The sequence below is a fragment of the Pleurodeles waltl genome, chromosome 5, assembly GCF_031143425.1.
Source record: "Pleurodeles waltl isolate 20211129_DDA chromosome 5, aPleWal1.hap1.20221129, whole genome shotgun sequence".
Taxonomy (NCBI): Eukaryota; Metazoa; Chordata; class Amphibia; order Caudata; family Salamandridae; genus Pleurodeles; species Pleurodeles waltl.
In genome coordinates, this window is record NC_090444.1 from 522,071,776 (window position 1) to 522,096,839 (window position 25,064).

Consider the following 25,064-nt stretch of genomic DNA (forward strand, 5'->3'; position numbering starts at 1 on the left):
AACATTCCAGGGTGACCTCGCTTGAAAAACCGTAAGCCCTGCACTTGTGTTTGTTTTTTTTCTACAAATTAAGCACTGTCTACATTTCTACGTAGTGTTTATTATGTTTCCTTGGGTGTGATGACTGTAGCCTGCCTCGGGCAACATGCTCCTTAGATATCACCTGTGCAGTGACCAATGTGCACCCTTAAATTGAGTCAGCATGTCAGCAGTTCTGGTGAAATCCTGCCCAGTGAGCAGCATTCAACTCGTCAAGTATTCGTTCTTTTAGCAAGGAGTATGTAAATGTAGACGGGTATAACTCCATTGGGTGATACTTTAAAATTTACTAAGTACTGGCATACCATGTGTCAAAATCTTAGAAAGTCTTTAAAAAAAAGTGTGAAGTGAATAATTGAAAATGTTGTGTTTACTAGTCTTCTGAGCTACATCACCTGCAGGTTTTGGGTATTTTTTTTGTTTCAGGAATAGTGGGGAAACGTAGGATGGAAGGATGCTGAAAGTTAGTGAGGTAAATTTGTAGCTTTTAAAGGCAATTTTTGGGGGAGCGTGATGATGCAATTTACTAAGCTTTACATTGGGATAGGAAAACATTGCAGAGTCTACCCTGGATTTCCTCTTTCACATCACATGCATTTTCTCAAGGTTCAAACGGTCTGAGGTTTGACTGAAGGGCTGCACTGACTGGAGGGCAGAGTAAAACCTCTGAGTTGCATGTACATTGTTGGCATTTTATTTCGCACCTTCCTTATCTAAATAAGGACTTTCAACACAGATTGATCTGGCCACACATTGAGTTTATCAAGCGTAATTACTGTATCGCACTCTATAGTGGCAATTCCTTTACCACATCCTCTGGTTAGCCTTGACTGTGCACTACCACTACCCTTGGACAGTCAAGCGGACAATGGGAGTGCCTTCATTATCCAACTGGAATGTATTATGACATCAATGCTAAACAACAAAAGCCGCCATGAATGCTGGACAATAAACATCCACTGTTCAAGGATTGAGAAAGACCGCTTGAACCGCCGTATTACATTTTTTTATCCATTTACTGTCTTATCTGTAAATACTGGGAGTGCTTAAAAAAGGCTCAATTCAGTCGGTGAATTTATTAATAAACATTGACGGAACCCTCCAAGGTGGTCAATCTACTGATGTGGGCAGACTCTGCCATTTCAAGCCCTCTATTCCATGTAGTGCATGGGTCGGTATTAGACATGGCTGTAACATGGCTGTAACACTTCTCCAAAAGATGCAGCAGTAAGCACCGAAATAAAAATCTGGACAAGACACCCAGCAGAGCCATTTTCTACGGAAGCATTGTCCCTCGGCCTCGCTATTGGAACTCTAGTTGTTGCATAGTAAGCCACTAGAAACTGGGCGACTAGCAGATGTGGCTTTTAATCCACGCCTCCTCATGTGACCATACTGCTTGCTTTTGGGCAATCACTTTTTGGATGTAGTCCCCTGCTCTCGTTCTTGCAAAATTTGGAATTACTTAAAATTACATTTACCACTGGCCGTTAGTGGATGGTAAGAAAACTATACTCAAACCCAATACACATAGGGGGTCCTTCCGACCCTGGCGGTAAAACCCGCCAGGGCCGTGAACGACGGAAAGCACCGCCAACAGGCTGGCGGTGCTTTCCTGCCCATTCTGACTGCGGCGGTAAAGCCGCGGTCAGAAATGGTGATCCGGTGGTTTCCCGCCGGATTTCCTCTGGCTGGGCTGAACCTCCATGGCGGCGCTGCAAGCAGCGCCGCCATGGGGATTCCGACCCCCTTCCCGCCAGCCTATTTCTTGCGTTTTTTACCGCAAGGAACAGGATGGTGGGAACGGGTGTCGTGGGGCCCCTGGGGGCCCCTGCACTGCCCATGCCACTGGCATGGGCAGTGCAGGGGCCCCCTAACAGGGCCCCAGCATGATTTTCACTGTCTGCATAGCAGACAGTGAAAATCGCGACGGGTGCAACTGCACCCGTCGCACCCCTGCAACACCGCCGGCTCCATTCGGAGCCGGCTTCTGTGTTGCAGGGCCTTTCCCGCTGGGCCGGCGGGTGCTCCCTTGGCGGGCGCCCACCGGCCCAGCGGGAAAGTCTGAATGGCCCCCGCGGTCGTTTGACCGCGGAGCGGCCAAGTGGCGGCGTAAGTTTGGCGGGCGGCAACCGCCGCCCGCCAAACTTGGAATGACCACCTTAGTATTTTAACCCCTAGAGGAGATATCTATACCTTGTCCTGGCTATTCAGACTTGTGTAGGCCTTTTTGGCAACAGCCAGCTGCCTTTCCCTGATGAGGATTTTTTGACTTCCTTTTCACAGACAAAGTTTGAAGGTAAATCTTCCTGCCAGGTTGGACCTGGTTTGAACCAGTAATCCATAGTGGTCAGCCCTAAATCGCACATATGTACCAGACGTTTGTAGCCAGATGACCGTGGTTGATGCTTAATGCTTTTTAGTGTAATTTTTATTTTAAAAGTTTAAAATTCATATATCCTCTTCCACTTATTGGGTTTTTGTTTCTGTTTTGCTTGTCCTTTTGTTAATTAAATCACTTTCTATTTTTATATATTGGAGTGGAATTTGTAGTGTCTTTCTGACGTTTTAACAGTTTTAGTACTTCTAAATGCATTACACATTTTCTTAAATTAAGCCTTTCTGCTATGTGCCATTGCTACCAGGGTTTGAGCTCAGGTTTTAAATTACTAAAATCCTTTCCTGAACCTAACAAGAATAGTGACAGTATTACTTGTTGTGGACTTCTATCCATCCCAACTAATAATCCACTTCCTCACATAAAGGTTTTATGGCAGTCCTCTTCTGGTTTCATGCTGCTCCTCACCTGGTCCAGGACTGAGTCCCTACAAGTGATTACATTTATCATTATTAGGCGCTGCAGCTCTTTTATCAAATTTGGTTTGCATATAGAAAAGCTCAAACTGAATGGGGGTGAGCTGAAGTTAAGAGGAGGCCTGGTACTGGTGTGGGAGGTAGGCTTCTATAATGGCCTCACCTGCAGTAGCCATCTTTGATCCCAGGATGGCCTTCCAACCTTTAGCCTTCGAACGGAAGGTGTGGGGTTCTCGTTAGTGGACAGGAGAGACAATTGTAGGCAGGCCCAACCACATTTTAGAAGGTGGGGGCCATGGGTGAGGTCTCTTTTGTTGATAACTCCAAGCTGCTTTTCTTGTTGACCATTGCCAGCTGCCTTATTTTTGAGGTTTTACAGGAAAAACACTGCATGTGCTGTTACTTGCAGGATCTTTTGTTTAAAAAAAAGACCATCCTTTACCATTAGTTGGCTTCAACATCACCCCCATTTTCTTACTTCTCATTTGCCATTGCGTGCCGGTTGGACTTGGTCTACCTTTGTTTGTACCTTAGGTGGAGCATGGACAAAGTACAGCTTCCAGTCCATGACCGGTCTCCTTCCACTGATTTCACACTTCTAGACTTTTTTTAATTTCAGTTGGAGCACTCCAACAGAGTGCATGTGTTTGCAGTCCATTGACCCATCCCCCTGTGCCCTTCTCTCGCTGTCCGTTGTTTTACTGCCTCCGTCCAACCTCTCTTTATGCCCCCTCCTGCCTGCCCCCGTGTTGCTTGTTCCCTCCCACTGTCCGTCATCTTGTTCCCCACTTGCGCCCTCGTACTGCCCCCCTCCTGTTGTCCGTCATGCTGCTTGCCTCTTCCTGCTTTCTTCCTTATGTTCATGGTAGCCTGTCCCTACCTGCTAAAACAAAAAAGTGCTATCACATGACTAGCGCTAGCTACGGCAGAGTGCTTTTTAAAAAAATCTTTATTAGCTTTGGTGCCCTTTAAGTTGCATGTCTAACTTTAGCCTTTTTAATTTGTGTTGATCTATGAAGCTTGTTGTGTGTGGTGTTACATTGTACCAGTTGTTCGGGTGATGGGAAGTCTGGATTGTACACAGCAGTGTTGCTTGAGAGGTGGTGTTGTGCGTGTGGCAGGTATTGTCCGTAATGCATTGATTACGAACGGATGTGGTGCTTGGCCCCAAGGAGAGGGCAAGAATACTCTGCCTGACCACTTTATCACCTGGTGATCTAATCTTTTGTTTTATGGAAACCGTCTTTAGGAAGATAACACGCAATAGAGACACTCAAGCACTTCTCTGAGGTATGAATCACCCATGCAACACCTGTTAACTTTCCAAAGAGAGTGCACTCAGAAGATGAAGGGGGCGTTTAAGTCAACTTGAGTAAAGCAGAGAATGGTGCACTTTGCTTTGTGGCTTGTCGCATTGATGGTTTCGCTGGCTCCTGTTAAAATTGTGTATCAGAGAGACTTTCGAACAATGCCACCTAGTTGAAACATTTGTGAATGTGCCAGGCCTCTGTCAGCTCATGGGCCTTTAAGCCATTCTTATTTTGCATTCTGGATCATCTGTTTTTAGATTTATATCGAAAGTCAACTCTTGTACCAGAAAGCAAAAAACATAAAAACCACAAGAGTGAATAAATGACTCGCACCTAGTGGGGACAGCTTGATATCTCTGTTGTGCGCCTGCCATGTAGGCATCTCAGTAATCCAGTCCCCTACACTATGTATCATTTCACCTGCACCGTAAGGGTCCAAAGACCCGAGTGAGTGTTACAAAAACTAGACATGGTCTGTTGTTGAGTGGTGAGTGTAACAGGCGGAGGCTTCGAAGTGCTATTTGTGTAGTAGAGGCTGGGTCTTTAAACCTGTATGCGAGTATGGAGTTATCACAGATGTAATATCACACATCAGTTTCCTTTAGGAGTGCCTCACCTTAAGCAAATGCAACCGTGTTCCTTGTAGTAAGAGGTGAAACAAGCATTTGCAGTGAAATGGGTCTCGCGTTTGCTCGAGTTAGACCTATTAGCGTTGTAAGTTCTTAACTGGACTATTATTTCCACATAAATTGAAAATGAGAAGTAAAACAGTTGGCATAAGCAAGCCAATTCAAAGTGTCATGGTCGCCATGAGCGCGAAGGAGAGACACAAAAAGAAAAACAAGTTCGCTCGTAGTCAAACGTATCAGCAATTGTGCAATTATTCATGTGACAGTCGATGGCCAAGGAGGAAACAAAACCTCCCCAAGGAGGGACAAACGTAAAGGTTTTACGAAAAATATCAAAAGATTTTTTAACAGCAAGCCCATGAATGATTGATAGTGATGGGCGTTAGGTGGGTGTGGTTAAAAGCCTACAGATAGATTACAACACGTCAGTGTGCTTGCTCACTTGACCTACAAATACAGGCACTGGAAAGCCATACTTGCATAAAATAATACACAAAGACTCATACTTTACTCATTTGAGTAAAGACAATATGGGTGTGGGTGCAACAATTTGGTCGATCTAATAATATGCTAATTTAGTTTTAATAAATCCTGGAATTTGAACTAAGGTTATAGAGTGATAAACAATTTAAAAGTTTAAAAACACTTGAAATGTTTAAAGCTAGCCTATAACATGTTACGGGTATGGGCTATTGTGGGGAGACAGTTATCCTACAAAAAGTGTCAGTTGTTGAAGTTCAGTTTAAGCTTTCTGCACAAGAATGCATACGTTTTTAAGGAAAGGTTGTCCATCATCATGGCGCTCCAGCTCTGGCATATAACAAGATACTTATTGCCCTAGTGTACTTCAGAATACTGATGTCATCGTGCATGTGCTTGTCATGTGACACTGATTGCTATTGCTAGGTTGTTTCCTGTATTGGGAGCTCAGTGCTAGTTGGTAACCACGCGTAGCGTGAGGAGTACTTCCGGGTGAGTGACTCTGCGGTATCTACCGAGAATTGACTTTGCTGTGCACCTTCACCTGTGACGACCTCTTTCGATTCAATAAGATGTGAGTCTTGGGGTAAGTAGTAGACTATTTGCACACGAATGAAGGGTCCAGTACCAGTTATACTCTGCGTTCGCATACTACCCTGCGTGCAAGGCTGCAGGAGGGAGATGCGGTCGCTCCTTGCAACCTCAAAGTAGGACACCTATAAATATCCTGAACATAGTACTGAATTGTACCTACTGTGCAGTGCATGTACTTATTGCAGACGGTTAAACAAATGAGATGTACTATCCTTGTGTCTTTCTTGGTATTAATACAATAAACCTTTGAATTAGGGAAAGTATTGCGTGCACTACTTAGAAAGGGGTTTCTGTACCTTCGGTGTACAATGTCAGCACATTTTGACATGGGTACTAAAATATCACTGGGCAGTTCTAGCACTTCTCTGCAGGTTTGCAATACTGTAATAAAATAGAAACAAGTTAGAGCTATTGGCGTTGTAAATTCCTAACTGGACTTTTCTTGCCACATAGATTGAAAATGAAAAGTAAACAGTTGACCTAAGCGAGTCAATTCAAAATGCCACGGCCGCCATGAGCGTGAGCGCAAAGGCGACACACAAATGGAAAATGAAAACTAAAACAGTTGACATAAGCGAGCTGAATCAAAGCGCCACAGCCACCATGAGCGCAAAGGAGACACACAAGGAAAAATGAAAAGTAAAACAGTTTATATAACCGATTCGATTTAAAGAGCTATGGCCGCCATGAGCGTGAAGGAGGCACACAAAAGCAAAAAAGTTCACTCATGGTCAAACATATCGGCAAACGTGCAATTATCCATGTAACGTGGTTGCTCCCCAAGTCGGTAACAAAACCGCCCCAAGGAGGGACAAACGTAGAGCATTTACCAATGATAGCAAAGGATTTTGAAAGGCAAGCCCTGGAACGAGTGAAAGTGATGGGCATGCTTAAAAACCCACATAGATACCAACATGTCAGAAAAGCAGCGCTTGTGTGCTGCTATGCTCGACCTAATGAGGAGGATGGAACACAGTGTGGCAAATGACTGGTTGCCTTTGAAATCTCACCTGCTATCTTCCTTTTTGCGTGGGGTGCCTACACCAGGATTGCTTTGGAGAATCAGTCCTCCTAACTCACACGATGCCACTGTGTATCGGACAATTTTGGCTCCCTTCGCAAGATGACCTGGTGAGGAGCTCAAATCACATTGGGGCAGTCGAACTGGAAACCACTGCATATAGTGAATTTCCAGCTGTCTTTTGAGGCTATAAGCAGGTGATGTTCAGTAAGAAGTGTGAAAACACCCTAGGGCGTTGGCAACAGCCTCAGCGTCCCTTTATTACTTGTTTTTGGGTAGGGAAGAGGTGTGGGCTTGGTGGAGGGCAGAGTGCCTAATAGGTAGCTCTCGGCATCAGGCTCCGCCCCCTCCTCACAAGTGAAATTTATTTACAGGTTGGCAGGTCTGCAGCATGCCTAAAACGAAGGGCAAAGACAATAGGTCCAAAAGGCGAGACCTATTGGCTTTGCCAGTGCTCGTTTCTTTTGTAACCCTTACTGTGCAGCTCCTTCGTGCTACAGCTGCAGCACACCTTTACGTCCGCCTCTTCTCTCTCAGAGCGGTGATCTCTTGCAGTTCCGTGCAGTTTTGTTCCAGCCCTCTGACTTGTAGCTCGACAGCGCCTGGCGTCTGCGACCCTGCAGCCGAGTTCTGCTGTTCACAGAGGGTGTCCATCAAATGTTCTGACGAGGATCAAATGGCCCGCAGACCGTACCTGGAGTAACACTGCTCCGTTGTGGTGCTATGTTCCCCAGAATGCTTTGTTATTCGGACCTATACTATAGTGCAGACACGTAAGCATTAAAATCTGAGTTAAGTATGTGTGTCATTCAGTGTGGCTGAAGGGTTTGGAGTTTTGAGAATTCATGAGTAGGTCATACTTCACTGAGGAGTAAGACACAATTGCTCCCTCCAACTACTCTGAGTAAATCACAGACTATTCTCTCGGGGAAAGCATTGTGAATGCAAGGGGTCACCTTTAGCCTGTAATTCTTAGGGCGTATATAAGAAGCGTGTTTGATGAACAGGCACTTTAGAAATGTTAACCATAACTTAACGCATGGGGGGGCAAAAGCTTTTGAATAATCAATTTTTCAAACTTCCAAAAGAGCGCAGTAGATGGAGTGTTCAAAGTCCAAATCAGCTTATGCAACTGGAAATGGCGGTTTCGGGAACTCTGACCGAAAAACGAGACTGGTTTTGAAAGGTCACGGTTTCCACAGGGGCTCAGTCATCGGAGTGACAGACACAAGCATATTTCACCCGTCCTCGCAGAGAACTGGGCATTCTCGGCTCTCCAGCTTTCCTGGTAGGTGGCCTGAAGCAGACGTGTGACCTGACCCGCCAGGCTGTTTGTCAGCTTTTCCCATTTGATTTTAGGACCTTTGTTTGTAACTAGGGACTGGATAGTCCTAACCGTGTCCTTCACCCATTCTTTGTTATCAAGAGGAAGCCGTCTGAAAAAAAAGTAAGCTGTTCAGTCACATTTAAAGCAGATTGCATGGAAACATCCCGCTGAATAGACAGGGGTTAGGGCTCAAGAAAAGCCCTGTCACGCCGCACAAGGGACGGCGAAAGAAAACTATGCCAGCACTTTATGTCATGACAAAGTGTGAGGATGCAGCTGCCGACCTACACGGGAGCCTTCTGCAGACTCGGAGGCCTGAGTCGTGTTTATCTATGTAAATGAGGGTCTGTACAGCCCCCCGGCCTGGCGATGGCCGCGATTAGCCGCACGTTTGCATAACAATGACTGTGCCATCTCTTTTCGGATGTGTCCCTATATCATTCAAGGCAGCATCAGGTGTCAGCCAACCAGCCTTCTACTGGGTTCACCAGGCTGCGCTGATGGAAAGCCCTCTCCTTGCCGGCAAATGTCCAGAAGGCACCCGAGATAAAATCTACACCTGCCTTCGACAGAGACTCGAAAGGAAAGCAGAACTGAAAGCAAGCTCCATGTACACTGAGGTCACAGGCGCTCATTTACTTGGAAAAAAAGCTGGTCGCTGTAGTGTTGGAAGAATAACTACTTGTTTTTTGTGTAGTCTTATATAAAGCACTTTCGCTTCCAAGCACTAAATAGCAGGTGTTCATTCTAGCAAACCTATTGGTACTCAGTTTCCCGACCTTTGGAAAAGCTGAAGACTGAGTTACACCTGTTGGGACGGAGACTTGTGACTTGATAACGTGTTTCAGCAGTGAGCATTAAACTCATTCACTGGACATTTCTTGTTTTTTACGGTTGGTTTGGCCCCCCTGCCCCCAAATTGTTCATTGACTGCTTGTAAAAGTGAGCGTTGGCAAAGCAAATTGACCTCTCCTCTGAAACGGGACCATTTTCAACTATTCTTTTTTTTAAAAAGAAAAACACATCGATCAGAGAGGACTTCCGTTTGTGAACACAGTATAAAGTGGCCGTCTTTATACTTTATTTTTAACTATCATTCCAATGTGGCAAATGGCCATTTTGGAATGGTAAATTAAAAAAATGAATGCGCGGGATTGCACATGAATGGAATGAGTGGCCCAATAGCAGCGGGCAGCTGCCAGAACCCCGCAAAAATAGTTGACAAGTATATATATATTTTTTAAATCTGAAGATCATGGACTAAGCAGATTGTGTGTAAGGGAGGTACAGTTAGAAAAAACTGGAGTGATCCAGAAGGATGGTGCAGCTGGATAATGCTCTGTAAAAGTAAATGAAGTGTGGAGTGGACTGCAAGAGAGCGGGGAAAGCTGTGTACTCCTATGGAGTGCTGAAAGAAAAATACCTGGGGGCCCACTCAGCACATCATCTGGCTGAGTGAGTCTGGAGGGGAGCCGCCTCCATGTTCTTTGCAGGGGGAGGGGCCTCCAGTTTTGTTACGCCACGTCACAGAGCCCACTCTAAGTCTGCGTTATAGACAACAGGTCACTCTGCTAACAGTGTGAAACCTGATTTTTTTTTAAAAATCAAATACAGAATTCAAAATAACACGAGTCAGATTCATAAAACTTTTGAGCAAGTACTGGCGGCCACACAGGGCAGCAGCTGCAGGCAGAGATCCATTTAACCCCTCCTCCCCCCGCTCAATTTCCTCCCCCCACAACCAAAATCCGAGCATGCAGGGAACACTAGACAGAGGGGTGGGCTGGACATCTGAGCCTTAACATGGTCCCCTAGCACATACTGCGTCTTTCACTACCACAAAGAGCCGCAAGGATGGAGTAACCAGGCAGCTAGGAAGGTCAGCAACAGCTGCAGCAGCAACCACCCCAAACCCTCTGCAAACTTCAAGGCTCCAAACAAGCTTCCCTTTGAGCTCAAAGGAAATAGTCAATTATGTGTATTCTTATATGGAAGATGTGAGGTGACCAAAAGAATCACTGCCAACCATAAGCTCACGCGCCATAGGCCTTCATGGTTCACCTACCAGTAAATCTCTCTCTACTGCTTGACATCTACGTCATAAGGATGAGGAATCTCTAAGATACCACACCTTGTTCTAAATATTGAACTTGGATGAGGCAATGTTTGACTGCTGTTGTGATTTCTTTGAGTGCCGCTATGGCTTCTAACCATAATGAGTCTTTCAATGTGCCTGTGTTTTTTCCCACACTTCTCTAAAAATGTAGAATGTATCAGGTGTATTTAGTATTCATCATTTATATACCCAAGAAAACCATTTTCCGTGCCCCATATTGCCTATAGCGAGTTTAGCTGAGAGAGGGCTGAAGTCTGGCAGATTTCCTAAATGTTTAATGTAGGAGAGGTATAGTGAGTTGGAGTTGTAGGTATGTGCAGAATTGTGTTTTCAAGATCCCAAATTCTTCTTGGAGCTTTTAGAAAGATTTAAGGGTGATATATGTGGTTATTGCTCCCAGTGTTTAGATACCGGGCCTATCCTACCCTTCAAAGTCATATAGCCTGGTCAGTTGTGGAAGTAAAGTGCCAACCCTGAGTGAGGTCTGTTTGGTCAGTGTCCTCTGCCAGTGGATCTAAGGTGATAATACCCTGTGAAAAACGTTGATCCTCTGCTGAAAACTGATGGACCATTTTAGAGAGAAAGCAGTTTTTTTCAGGTTTGTATTGTAAAGGTTATGAAAGGTGCTGCAAAAGCTGAAAGGAAAATGCATTTTTTATAACTTCACACCTGTCTTCCTCAGCCATGTGAGGAAAAAAGTCTGACTGACTAAAACATATACTACCAACAGCAGAGCTACCTGTCGGTGATTCCCCTGTGTTCTACTGTAGCTTCGTCACAGAGCTCTAACAAACAGCGTGTGCACTTATATTCTACATTCACAGCACACACAACACCGATGAAGCATACCAGAATGCCATGTTGCTGGAATTGATAGAATTCCCTACGACGAGGAGTGTAAACAAACAAAAATGAGGTATTTCATTCCGCCTTAGAAATTATGGTTTGTGCTCAAGGCAGCTAAAACGAGGACACATTTTCTACGAATTCTCAAATATCTTATTTATTCATGTCAGAAATCTAGTGTGACATGCTGAATGGAATGTGCACTTTCACCAGTAGTAGCCTATCTAGTGTGCTGTTGTAGCTTCATCACAGAACTCTAATAAACAGCTAGAGTGCTAACATTCTGTATTCAAGACAAAAGTGGGACAGCTCTAGGACCGTGCTATGTATATGGCACACCATTAACCACTTTGTCCCATCCACATAGGGACACTGTGCTCTATTACAGATAATGTGCTACCTGCAGGGTATCTAAGAAGTAGCCCCTTCAGTGGGGCAGCACATTAGTGAAAGGTGGACCTGCTCTTTGAAGCATCCAATACGTCTTTCACAGTGGAGGTGGCACCCTGCATGCTTTTGATAGGAAGGCGGAGCTCTCCTTCCAGGGGATGTAATGAGTGGCTTCACCCACTTGAAGGGGCTGTCTGTGGGGTCCAAAGGGTCGCCTTTCCCCCCTTGCAGTGGTTGTATGGGGGACAGGTATTCCGTGCCATTCTGTGGGGCACATTCTTTGCTCCTGTGCTCATGACCATAATATGGCGTGGACACAGAGGCTAAGTGTCTCCCCCTCTGGCATTTGGTCACACCCTATCCTATGCTAATAAGGGGACATCCCCTTAAAATTGCTAGCCAGCCCATTCTGTAATATTAAAATGTCCTGGGATGCAAGAAGTGGCCCCTGAGCACCATTTTGTCGGAGCAGGAGAATTTGTATTTAAAGCCTTTCTTGGGAAGCAGGCTGAAGTAAATGAGTGTTTAACATGTTAATGCAGATCTGAAACCAGCTATTAAAAAGTAAATGTGCGTTTTCATCATTTTGATGCACAAAATCTTTTTATAGTGGCTAAATATGTAGAGAGAAATTTCTACCTACATTCAGCACCACCTTTCCACATCTGTTTAGACTATCCTTGTTCTCTGTCATTTAATACCCCCTAATTTTCAAATACAAACATTTTGGTAGATATCAGTTTTTCTCAATATGACATTTAAATATATGGGAGTAAATTTTTACAGGTGCAGTACGCTAGTCACAGGCAAATCGCACATTTAAAATGAATAAAATGGTGTCCAAATAGTTAGTGAGACTCTCTAAAGGTGGATATTTATTATTAGTGTTTTTCACTTCCTCATGTCTGAAATTGCATCTCTCTGAAAGAATGTGTAATCTTTTCAAAATAAAATGCATTGTGAATTAAATACAAGGATATTATAAAACAGTTTTACAAGTATATATGTGTTGCCTATTAAATATGCTTCTTTGTGTAACTTATAAACAAATACATTCAGTGTTTATTAAAACATGTTAAAATAAGAAACTTTGTAAATCCGACAGTAAAACAAGGCTCTTATTTTAAAGCACAGCGGAAACTGTCATGGGCTACACAATTGTTACAGACTCAGAAAATGTAAGTATGTAATATAAACAAATGGAAAGGAATGCTGTCGGGGGAGGAGTGGGGGGAGTGGGAGGAGGAATTGTAGCAGCAGAGAAAAGAAACATTTCCAGGTACATATTCAGCCTTCAAGAATCTAAATCAGGTTTCTCGCCATGTTTCCCAGTGCAGGCATATTCTATGAGTTATGTCCGCATTCTAGTTTTATATTAAAGCTGTACTATGTTCACAGGCAGGGATAGTGATATGTGAGCTGAAACACTGATGAGGTTTGTGTCCTGTACTATGAATTCCCTAGATAGATATTGACCTGTTAGGAGCCAATCAAAATGGAGCCTTTTTTAGTGTACAGCTGTCAGATTTACAATGTGACACATACTCTGATTAATTTGATTTGTTAAGCAAGCATATCCTTAGTTTTTTCATAAGATTGAGCAACTGCAGTAGGTGTTCCAATTCTTCTTCGTAGAACAGAAACACCTCGGACAGCAACACTGCAAGCCTCAATACTTCAGACGACAGATACAGTAAAAAAGTAGTGCAAACTTTCCCCATCACAGGACACAAACGAATGGGGCAGCTGCAATGCAAATTGTGTTTCCTCACAGAACAGGTACAGCATGGCAGTAGCAAAGCAAGATTATCTCCCCCACAGAAGGCAGGAAGTACAGTATTCCATTCCCACAAGAAAGATCCAGCGAGGCAGACCAGTACAAGCTTTCATTTCACACATAATGCTTATAGTTAAGGCATGAGTGAGTGGGTGCTAAATAACAGGTGAACATGCAAGTTTTGACAGCATTCTAACTTGGATGTTATTCGACATCAGCATTCTGAAAGTCCTTCTGCCCATCCACAGCCTAAGTAATTATGCAATAGATAGGCACCTGAGTGGCAACCTCGTTGAAAAGGATGTGTGTGTGTACGTGCACCAGGCACTGTGCAAGTCCAGCCTTGGTGCGGCACCTGTTCAAAATGTTGAGGCCTGCCAATCTCAGAAATAGTAACATGTAGAAAAGTGACAAACGTGCATGTAAAATCCAGTTCTAAGTTTCCAAAGTTGTGATCCATGGATTTTTCTCTGTGCAGGTGTCACTTATGACAGGAAAATCTACAAGCTATGCAGGGTTATCTGCAGTCTGGAGTGGCACATGAGAGAGAAAGGGTTACCCTAGTCATGAACTGCTTTGTAAGAGATTTACTGTTATGACTGAGTGCACACTTCTTCTGTTTGTATTTGGATTGCTCACTGTGGTTTTCTATTTGCTGGTGGTGGCACACTGGGAGAAGATGGTCCCTTGCAGAGGTGCTGTTACTGAACATGTACTCAAGCACTGTTGAGGCTCAAGATCATGAAACATGCTTTAACATGGTGGTATGTTAGTTATGCAGTTAGGTTATTAGAAGGATGTGGAAGGCTCAAAAACAGCTTGATATAAGAAAGAACATCTACTGCCGGGAAAATGGCTTAATATATGTTGAGCTGGATTCTGCGTTTATATGAACTAACTGTTTAGCTAGCTGAAAAGAAATAGGTTTTCACAGCCTGTGTTGTTGATGTAGAAACATGCTGTAATCCAGTTACCCATCTTGGTGTATAAAAAGTTTCACGTTGTTAGTACCTGTACTCTAAACATGTCAGATTGTCAAAATAACATCAACTTAGAAGAAGCACAATAAACAGATTAAAAATGAGCCAAATTGTTAGTATGTGCCTTACAGAAAATACAAAAGTAGAGTCTACAACAAAGCATGTCCCCTTCAAAACCAAACACTGAGCACACTTTCCCACCCTCTCCTGTTCCACACAATGTGCACAGGAACGACCTCTTTGGGATGTAAGGGTTTGGAATAAGGGGCACTGTAGTACGCATCTAAGGGAGTGTTTTCCAAACTGGTTGGTGGCACTTCTGATGCACAAATGATAAGTATTCACTGAAACACTATTTCCACACATTATTTGTGTGCAGTATAGTTTTATCAGTAAAACTGTATGCCTGTGCAAATTTAGTGGCCATTTCAATGAAAAATGTGCGTTCTGTAAATGACAGTTCGCTACTGCCCGATGCTTTAGTTACATTAAAAATAAAAAAAATCCCCACCTCATGTAGGGGCGTAGCTCTGGGGGAGAGGGAGAGGTGTTTTCTGGCAGATAGTTGTGTACAGATGCTTTCAGTCTGGTATAGTAAGGTGTCAGTCGGATTTCACAAGCAAGTTTTACATACACACAGACAAAAACTCAAAAACCTGCTCTTCCTCTCCACTTTGAAAGTTTAAAAAAAATATTGGTTGTTTACAAAATGTAGTGTTTTCTTCACCATCTTGCTAATCCTCATTCGCCTGCCCTTTTAGTCCCTCTCATGTGCCCTGCTTGTTGTATAATCTGTTTTGATATTGTACGCCAACGTGATTGTGGTAAATCATGAACCTCACGCCTCCCAGTCTTACTGACCAAGCTACGCCCCTGGCCTCATGTCAATGAAATGTAGGTGGATCGCGAAATGTTATTCTAAAGTGTGTCGTGGTTCTAAAAAGTTTAAAAAGCACTGCTCTAAGGACTTCAAGTGGTCTCTGTTATACTTATTTAAAGTAGTGGGAGGAGTGTGGCAAAGGTGTACAAAAAAAAAGGAGAACATTGAACTATTTGATATGTCTCTAAGACTAGAGGTGGGAAACAAGGCTCAGGGGACAAGGGCACAGGTAATGCTGAAACCAGAGGATAGGAATCACCATAGATGAGATTCAGAGATACATTTTAAGACAAAGTGTAAGCAAGAAATTAAGACGTCAGGAAAACAGACGGTTTTGCATAGCACGGTGAAGAGGTCACGTGTGGCACATAGAAAGAATTAAAAAAAAATATCGACACAGGAAATAAAGCATAGACAGGATACTGGTGTCTGGAGTACATGCCCATGAAACTGAGATGTTGAAATAGAAAAAATTCCAAAATGCTTATTTTTTAGTGAAACGAAGAGCAATTTCGGCTGCTTTGAACAACAATGCTCTTAGCAAGTGCACCTGGAGTTGCAGACATATTTTAACAGTAATGCCTGAAAAAAGTCTAAAGGGAGATATGGAATCAGCATGAGAGGATGCGATTTCAGGCTTAGCCACGTTTACAGTAAGCCAATAGGATTTCATCCATGCGGAGCTAGAAAATTGAGAGCAGGAATGCTGAATGACAAGGCTGCTGGAGTGTCAAATAAAGCTCTACGCGCTGCAGTGCATAATCTGCGGAAGGGATTCTTAGAGCAGACCGGGAGTTCTCTGACATAAGTCAGTATGAACACAACACACTGGTTATTTGATCTTTGGAAGCACTCACGCATCAGTATTTCAGTGTTCCTGTTAGTGGATGTTGGTTGTCTGCAAGGGCATACTTGGTAGACTCTACCACACGGATCCTTTTTGCTTGGAGTAGGAGCCTTGGAGTGTACCACCACAGGGAGCCGGCCCTGTGCACTTCCCTCGGGGGGCCTACCGGAGAGCTGCTAGTGTTGCACATGGGGTGAGCTGACAAAGCAGGAGTATACGGGCAAAGGGGAGGGAAAGCACTTGCTCAGCTGCAGACTCTTTACATCTTCCCTTGTGATGATGGGGGGGAGGGGTGTACCATCCCTCCCTTAGAGTGGTCATTTAATAGCTTAGGATTTTGCTGTTAGTTTCGGACATAGTTGAACACGGACAGCAGTAAATGTAAAGGCTATGACTGACTTTTGAAGGTGTCTGAGGTCTATTCGTTCATTTCAAAATTAAGATCTGGGCATTCTGTTCGATCCAAACCTTACTTAAAACGAATAGGCAAAATGGTTTGTAGAAATAGCTTCCTACTTGCCATGCTCAGAAGCATCATGCCCATCTAACACAGATTGACCTCTCAGTGAAGGTAACATGAGCCCTGATGATCGCAGGTGTGAACTGTTGCCATATAGACAACCACGATCACCCCCCCAATGCTCAGTGACTTGTTAAACGTGAGGCTAGGCAGTCAATAATGTGTCAAATGACAAACACCTGCCACAAAAACCCTCTCACTACCAGTACAGAGTAAAACCCCTATGCCCAATGTATAAGACTCTTTTTGCAAGATTCTTGTTTACATGGTGAAACTGCCCCACTCGCTATGTACCTGGAGGGGTCTGCATACAGGCCAGCACTGACAAAATACTTAATCCGAAAATTAGCCGGCAACTCTGTTGTGTCAACCCCTTGAGGTTTAGGCCCAAACCTCTAGGGCATGGATACTCAAAGTACGGCCCGCGGGCCTCATGTGGCCCCTCTGACCTTAACATGCGGCCCCCTGGGCAGGAGGAGCACTGGACAGCTGCTTGTTCGACTCAGCACTTACAATAAAAATATTAAGTAGACACACTCATTCATTTAAACTTAATTGGTGTTAAAGAAAGGAAGTGACTGGGGACTCCTGCACTTAACTTTAGAAACGCCTTCATTTTTAAAGACATCTTGCAGCATAAGTGTAAAACTATGTCAGTCACTTCAAAATAAAAAAAAAAAGTGTATTTAGTTAACATACAGAACCTTTTAACCCTAGTACAATTTGTCATATCAGTACATTGAGATGTATTCATGTAAAAGTGAAACAGTAATTCTTCCCCTTACCCTGAGAGCACCACCAATAGTAAATTTAAAGAGGGATGACACTTGTTATTTGCACTTTATGGGTGGCCTGGGTTCCTATCATACATGAACATTATAGTTTATTAAATCAAACATAGAAGCAGGTTTTGTACAGCACACACCATGAAATCATATATTCCGAGGTCTTATATGCGATAATGCAGAAAAAGGAGGGAAATTGAAGTTAAACAATTGCCCAGAATCACACAATTTGGAAAAGTGGGGAAGCCGGGATTAATTCTAGGTTTTCTGGTTTCCCATTGTTCATTTCAGCCACAAGATATATATATCTTTTGCTTCTCCTACACCTACCTTGCCACCAATTCCCCCAGGCACCCCAGCCAACCGCCACTGCACTGGCATCAGTGCGGCCCCCGGGCACGTCACAGACCAAACTTTTTGGCCCCTGCGAAAATGTTTGCGAGTACCCATGCTCTAGGGTGTACTCCAGCCAGCCAAGGCATTACAGATGAAGCAGGTGAACTTCGGAAAACAGCTGGATAGTGAGCTTTGAAAATGACAGGCTCTGCTGTCTCCTCACAGCGCACCTGTCAATAACAACTCTAGCTTGCTTATGCACAGTTGACAGTGTTTGGCACCATGTTTGAAGCACGTTTATTGGTCCTGGCTGCTTCATGCGGCACCTCGGTGTAGAATACACTGTACCTACAAACTTCCAATCCTCTAGGCCGTACGAGTGCCAGGAATCCGATTCTAATTGCAGTGCTTCTTGCTTCACCAGAGGTTTGAACTGACACATGAATGCTACAATTCAGTACAATACTAATAGGTGTTTTTAGCCTCAGCAGCAAGGGAAACTAGCCCTGATCCTAACCAGCAGAACCCCTGTATTGACATACACCATGTAGCAATATACTTTTTAATCGAAATCAAGAATGATGCCCTGTATCAAGCAAACCGGATCCTTATGTGACATATAATTAGGCTCTCTTTAATCTTTCAGGTGCATGCAAATATAACAGGCTGAGGTGGAAATTTCCATTATAGTTTAAAAATTATAAAAGCCTTTGTAAATAGATAACATGCAAATACTTTTCGAGCTGTCAGCAGAATGTCTGTCCATCCCAGGTTTGTTAGGTTGACTATAAGAGAAGAGCTGGGTCAATCAATCATATTAGAAGAGGAGCGGGCATAGCGTAGCCTTGGATCTCCTTGGTGCCAGGTATGTTTGTGGCTGCAACCACTGTGAAAAGTCGATAAAGATTGATTTTATTTTCTGTAGCATAGAATGAGGTCACTATCTCCAGGCTTCCTTCTTAGAGTTTCCAAAACTAGAAGTGCAAGCAGAGGCATGGTGGGTGATGGAGTGAAATTTGCAATAGTCAATAACTCCATCACTTGGTAGGACATTGGGTCACAGTATCATCAGAGTAGCGCCACAAGTCCTTGACCCCTATTGTTTTGTTTGAATGGGTTTACAGTAGCTCTAATGGGCAGTAGATGAGGGAATACGCCACCCAAAGGTGACAGAAGTCAGCGTGTGGGGGTTTGTATAATACCCAAATATACATCTTACTGCAAAGTTGCAGTGTGAGGAAAAAAAAAGGACTTTTCTGATCTCCATCAGAGACACAGATCGAGGACCAACCCTTTGCCTCCTTATTATGAGAAATGACTCCTTATAAAGAGACCTTTGACCGCTGTTGCCTGGAACATAGCCATTTATGAGGGGGTAATGAAGAAAGGGGGAAAAGAGGGGTAATTGGGTGCTGGAGGCAGTTACAACGCCTGCCATACCCATAACATATATAACCCATTTTGGCAAGGCTCACTGTACATATTTTTCAGAAAACAGCTGGGCTTAGATTGAAAAATGTGCCTCTATTAAACGTGCTGTTCAACAAAACACTGCTTATTCACTGTTGGAACGCAAGTATTTTTGTCCCTCGAAATACTGGTCCGTTCAGTAATAAAGACAAAAATGTTTTGGAATCCATTTAAAGAACACGAATTCAATCTCAAACTGCCAGTGGAAATGTTGGTAGCTTTATTTGGTGGTAGGAAGCCAATTCCCCCTTTAACACATTCTGCTGGAGGCACTTTGATAATTTTTGTGTTAATGAACTTTGCAAGTTAAGTGACTTTTTAAAGTCTAGTATGTAAGTATTCTAGAAAAGCCGCATGAGTATTTGTTTAGTGTTCATATCTAATTCTGTGAAGTAAAGTCGAGTCTCAAAATAATTGTTGGTGTAAAATTTCCACTCACTTGTTTATTTTATTCCATTAAAATTTACCTATGCCTTTTAACACTTCCAGTTTACTTTATTCTAGTTTTTAAAGTTATGCCTTTACTAATATTTTATTTATTGTTTGCAACTAAAGCCGCCCCCTGCAGAAATAGAAAATGTAGCAAGTGTCAATCACTTGAACATTTTATTGGAAGGAGCCACCCCTTGCAAGAAAAAAACAGTCCTTCACGGACAAGCACTTATGGACCTAGAAAATATTGACTTGTTCTTTTACAAAAACTTAATGCTACCCTTCCGCAGTCTCTAAGTACTGTAAATAACAGGATTTAGTATTTTTTTTATTGCTCTTTAGTACCCCATGAAAGACCCAGGGTGCTTTCTGGATGTTACCTAAGTTCACTCACCTAAAAAGTGTTGAAAGTATTACCTGCAGATCACCACAATGTCACAGGTGGGCATTTGCTCACCGAGCCTTGGTGGCACTGCCAGTCCTAAATACAAATATGAAGACAGAACAAAATACTTAGAGAAATCTATGCGCTCACAGACAAATACTACAAAAGACATCCATGAGTACAAACTAGCAAACAGATACCCAAGCACACAGAACTATAGACACCCATTGCCCATAGTTCACCTGACATTCAGTCACCCATACACACAAAGGTGTGTTATATTGTGTTAGTTGCTTGAATTGTGGTGCTCTAGGACCATCTCAAAGTGCTAAATGTGTCAGTAAAACAGAAACAAGGGGAAATGCTAAAGTCTTGCAAATGGGATCTTCTTCCCTAAAGCAGGGCAGCAGTTGGAACCCAACCACAGGCGCCTGATTTTCCGGAAGTAATCAAGAAAGTAAATTGACATGAAGTATCGGCCATGATGGACAGCTTGGTAACAGTGAAGACTGTTAATGAAATGGCAGAATAAGGCAAGAAACCATGCCCTCAAATAAACACAGAGGCGCACACACACAGACAAGAAACATACAGGCAAACATACGGCCTCAACCCAGCAACATAGTGAGACTGCATTGAAGCAAACATTAATGAGGGAACAAGAGAACAAGAGAGCAATGAATAAATGGACGTAGGTTTCATGTCCACGTAGTCATTAAACCCTTTGCTGGCACAATTATTTATAGTAGATGATCTATGATGTATATATTGTTTTGAAGTAGTTGGCCTCTCATTTAGGAAATCACTTCTAATGGGTAATTCGGTCTCCATGTCTTTCAAGCACTGCTCTGTTTGAAGTATCACCTGTTGTTAACGATGCAGAGCTTTCTGCATGTGCATTCACCCTTGGCCACTTTGCCATTATCACAGATGTGTAGCACAGCAATTCAAGTGCCTTGATTTCTCCAATTCTAACATATGAAAACCTTAAGCTTTGTCAAATCACTTAATCTGCACCAAGCATTGGGGACCCATTCATTCCTCCATTTTCCCTTTAAAAAACTAAAACATTGATGTCAGATGCATTGGCTAGTTGAAGCAAGTGAAGACTACAGTTCCGAGAATAGGCTCATTTACCAGATGGTAATACAGGACAAAAAGAAATGGTGAGAAAATGCAATATATATATTTTTATTAATTCTTCTACTGAGTAAAACATTTATTGTTAATAATGCATTTTCATGTTACTGTTTTTCAAACAAATAAGATGATTTACCATTTGGTAACAAGATGGAAAAATATGGCACCTAACACACATTATTTTTTATTCTCTTCCTATACTTCGCTGTCTTACTCTGTTTATTTTTCTTTATATATATATATATATATATATATATATATATATATAAATAAAATATCTCGGAGGTTAAAGTGGGATTATATGTAAGCAAGGTAGTACAATTTTAACTTAGGTTAAAAAAAACAGCAGTTCACTGAAAAAGCACTACCGTTTAAATCGCATAAACCAGGGGAATTTGCCAGTTATACATAACTATAAATTGCACCACCATAGATTTCAGATGTCATGAGTGATGTAATATGAGGTTGGAAGCAGTGCATCATGGGGGTGCAAGTTTTGTATCTTAATTTCTCTAACAATTTCTCTAAAATGACTAAACAGAATTACACTAAATTACACTAAATCATAAGCACACTTCCTGAGTAAAGGTCTAGTTTTCTGCCATATTTGGTGCAATCCTGTTTAGCCATTTTTTCTGCATCCTTGTCTAATATTTCCTATGGAAATGCATGGGAGAAAAGTATTTTGCGACCCCCACCCTTTTTCCTCAGCCCCTGCTTGACGGGTCACACCAAAACTTTACAACAAGGAGCTGAGTTGGATAATCTTTTTATTCGCAAATTTTGTGACGATTCATCAAACAGTGACAGAGTTTATTAACAAATCCAAAACAGTCACAAGAATCAGTTTAATTTTTGCTGGTGTCCAAGGATTCACAAATCATCCAGGGCACCTGGGGAATGACCTGGAGCCACAGACCTGGGTCCCGGTACGGCTAATTCAAAAAGTCTTAAAACATGAAAAGTGTGAAATGCACCACTACAGTACTGGATTTCAGGTTGTTCCTAGCCTAGCCATAGCACCAAACAATCCAAACTCCAATGCAGTGGGTCTCACGTTTGCTCAAGTAAGAGCTATTTGCATTGTAAATTCCAAACTGGACATTTCTTCGCGCATAAATTGAAAATAAAAAGTAAAACAGAAGTTTGCTAACAGTCAAATTTATTTTTCAGAAAAAATGCAATTATCCATATAACAAGGTTGATGTGATGCAAAGCGCTTGACCACTGCCTGGCGAGATCGCACAGGAAATAAATAGAAACAAATAGTCCAGAAACCATACGGAAAACACGGAGCCTCGTATGTTTTCACTAGTTGCCCGGGTGCGCTCGAAGAGGGCTAAACACCAGAAAAGGCATGACGTATGCATGCCTTCCACTAATGAAAGCAAGTGAATTTTAAAAGGCAAGCCCACAAACCAACCAAACTCATGGGCGTGTGGTGGGCTTGGTCACAAGCCCATAGTGATATTACAGCAGGGAGAGCACCCTGCAGTGTTAAAAAAGTATATACCCGTAAGGTCACATGCAGCTTATGTGACTGAATACTAGAGAGTTAAAAAAAATATGCTCCCAAATTAGTACTTCCAAGCGAAGATGCAGAGGCACTGCTTATCAACTCAAATATTACATCACTGATGACATGCAAAAAAAAAAAAAAAAAAAAAAGCACAAGAATGGAGGTTGGGTGTTTGTGCAGTAATTGTTTTTTTATAACTGAGAAAATGTCAGTAGTTTTGGGGCTTTGTTTTTTCTGTGTATGTGTATGTGTATATATATATATATATATATATATATATATATATATATACAAAAAACGAAGGAGAACTCTGGGAAGTTCCCAATTGTAGGTGGAGAGCAGCTCTAGTAAGGACCACCCTGCAACACTCTAGATTTGCTCACCTCAAATGTCTGCTTACCTAGCCAAGTTTTTAAGCATAGGATCAGCACAGTGCTATCCACGCCGAGCTAGATAGTGACAAAGTCTTTTGCCATTTTTTACATATATCAAATTGGTGTTACCCACTGTGTAGTTATAGTGAGGTCGGAGTTTCCATAGGAAGAGCATTTTTTATTTGACTAATAACTTTGGCACCGTTTGATGAATCTGCATGAGATTTTCCAAAATAGGTTCATCCACCTTTGCTCCTTCATGAAAGGTTTCCTGTTGCTCGATCAAGGATGATCCAACAAAAAGGGTCTGGGAGCTCCAAAAGTGCAATTTCACAGGGTACGTCCCACAGGAAACTTTCATCCCTCATACAGAAAAAAATGGCTGAATGGAATTAGGCTAAATTTGGCAGAAAGTTAGAAATTTACTCAGAAAGCATGCTGTTTGGTGTAAATACGTTCAGTAGTTTTCAAGAAATTGCCATCTAAAGAAGAGCTCAGGTTGGGCCTGAAGGGGTTAAAATGTTAGGGATAGTTGAACTATTGGTATCCAGATATAATCTAAATTGCAATTGAAAGGGGACTAGTCAATCTCAATTGGCTGGCCACAACATGAACAATATGTGTTGGCAGCCATTGCAGGACCTTGGGACATGTCCCTTGCATTCTCGAAATGAATTTAAACATTTTAATGTAAGGGGAATACAAAAGTTTATGGAAAGAGCATTGGGGGGAAATATGTTTTGAGACCCTCCCCCTCCCCCATTTTATTTGAACACCTTTAACTAATCCCCACAAAGCTTTGCATCACCAGCAATGTAGAAAACAGAATAGATCTGCAAAGTTTCATGGAGATTCATCAAACAATGTTATTAGCACACACAAATCTGATGAATTGCTATCATTGGGACACCTAAATGTTAACTACAGAGTGACTTAGTTACATAGTTACTTGAGATAGCTATACCAGTTGAAATTCAGGGGTTTTGTATGTTTAAAACAGTATGTTTTAACTGACATTTTCAACTAAATATAACATCTCTTTAGAATGTTTTTTTCAGTGAATTTCTATTTAAAAAAAATATTAAGTAAAATTTTTATTATCACACATAAAGCCAACCCCTGCCTCGTATAGTGGGGGTTGGCCGGAGGGCCTGCCCTGCAGCCAACCCACCGCTGCACACAGACTTTGGCTGTGGGTCTTGTAGGGTTGGCATGGCCAACCTTTACAAGCAGCAGATCCCACAAGGCGCATGGACTTTGGACATGCATGGTATGTTGTTTGCTGCAGGGCCTTGCCTGCGGCCAAGCCCTGCATCCAACCCCCAGTGGGCAGTCAACCCCATGCCGCACATGGCCTTCAGCTGTGCGCAGTGTAAGATTGGCTGCCGGGGCCTGTGGCCAGTCCCCACAGTCAACCCATTGGCGTAGGCCACCTCCCTGAGCCACAAGGTGCCCCAGGGACTCCATCCCCAGGCCCTTTTTTATCTTCTATTTTGGGGAGAGGGGCGATTGACTCCCCTCCCTGAGCCACTTAGGGCCACAGAGACCACAGACTTTGGGCCAAAACATATGGGGAGGGGGTGTAGCCCCCTCCCAGAGCCCATGGAAAGCCTTGGGGACAGCATCTCTTGAAGCCAATTTCCACTGTTAAGGGTTTTAATTGTTATTCCCAGTCTTTGATTATCCTAATTTTGCTAAAAAGAGTTTGGATGGAAATAAATTTGTGAGTAAAATGAACATTAATCACTGTGTTACATTCTGAATCCTGAGTTTACGCTTCCCCAGATCAAGCACTCCTAAAAATGCTTACCAGTATGGGTGCCATGTGTATCCTACACCTTGTAGTCCCTTTTGTCTTATATAACATTTTCTATACACTGATTTACACTTGTATGATTATTGCCTCTGTATGTGTGCCCCATTGTAGTAATCAGGCTCGTTTGCTATGCACCATATGGTGGCTTTTTATGTACCAGTTCCATCCTTCTTCCAGTAGTCACTTTTCACCATGAATTGTTTAACATTTTGTGCACTAAGAAACTATGGTAAGCGA

The 25,064-nt window shown here is 42.7% G+C and overlaps 1 protein-coding gene across 3 annotated transcripts in view; it reads left to right on the forward strand.

The window, feature by feature from the left end:
• Nucleotides 1–25,064, forward strand: part of LOC138295807 (bifunctional protein GlmU-like) — a 355,648-nt gene that overhangs the window by 210,029 nt on the left and 120,555 nt on the right. The window contains exon 3 of one of the 3 annotated variants that reach the window (XM_069234348.1): nt 12,696–12,744. The exons of 1 other annotated variant lie outside the window; for it this stretch is intronic. In XM_069234348.1, the coding sequence (XP_069090449.1) occupies nt 12,712–12,744 (33 nt within the window). In that variant the 5' untranslated portion in view covers nt 12,696–12,711. The remainder of the gene's footprint in view (nt 1–12,695; nt 12,745–25,064) is intronic. One more of the 3 variants, XM_069234349.1, reaches the window with a different exon arrangement.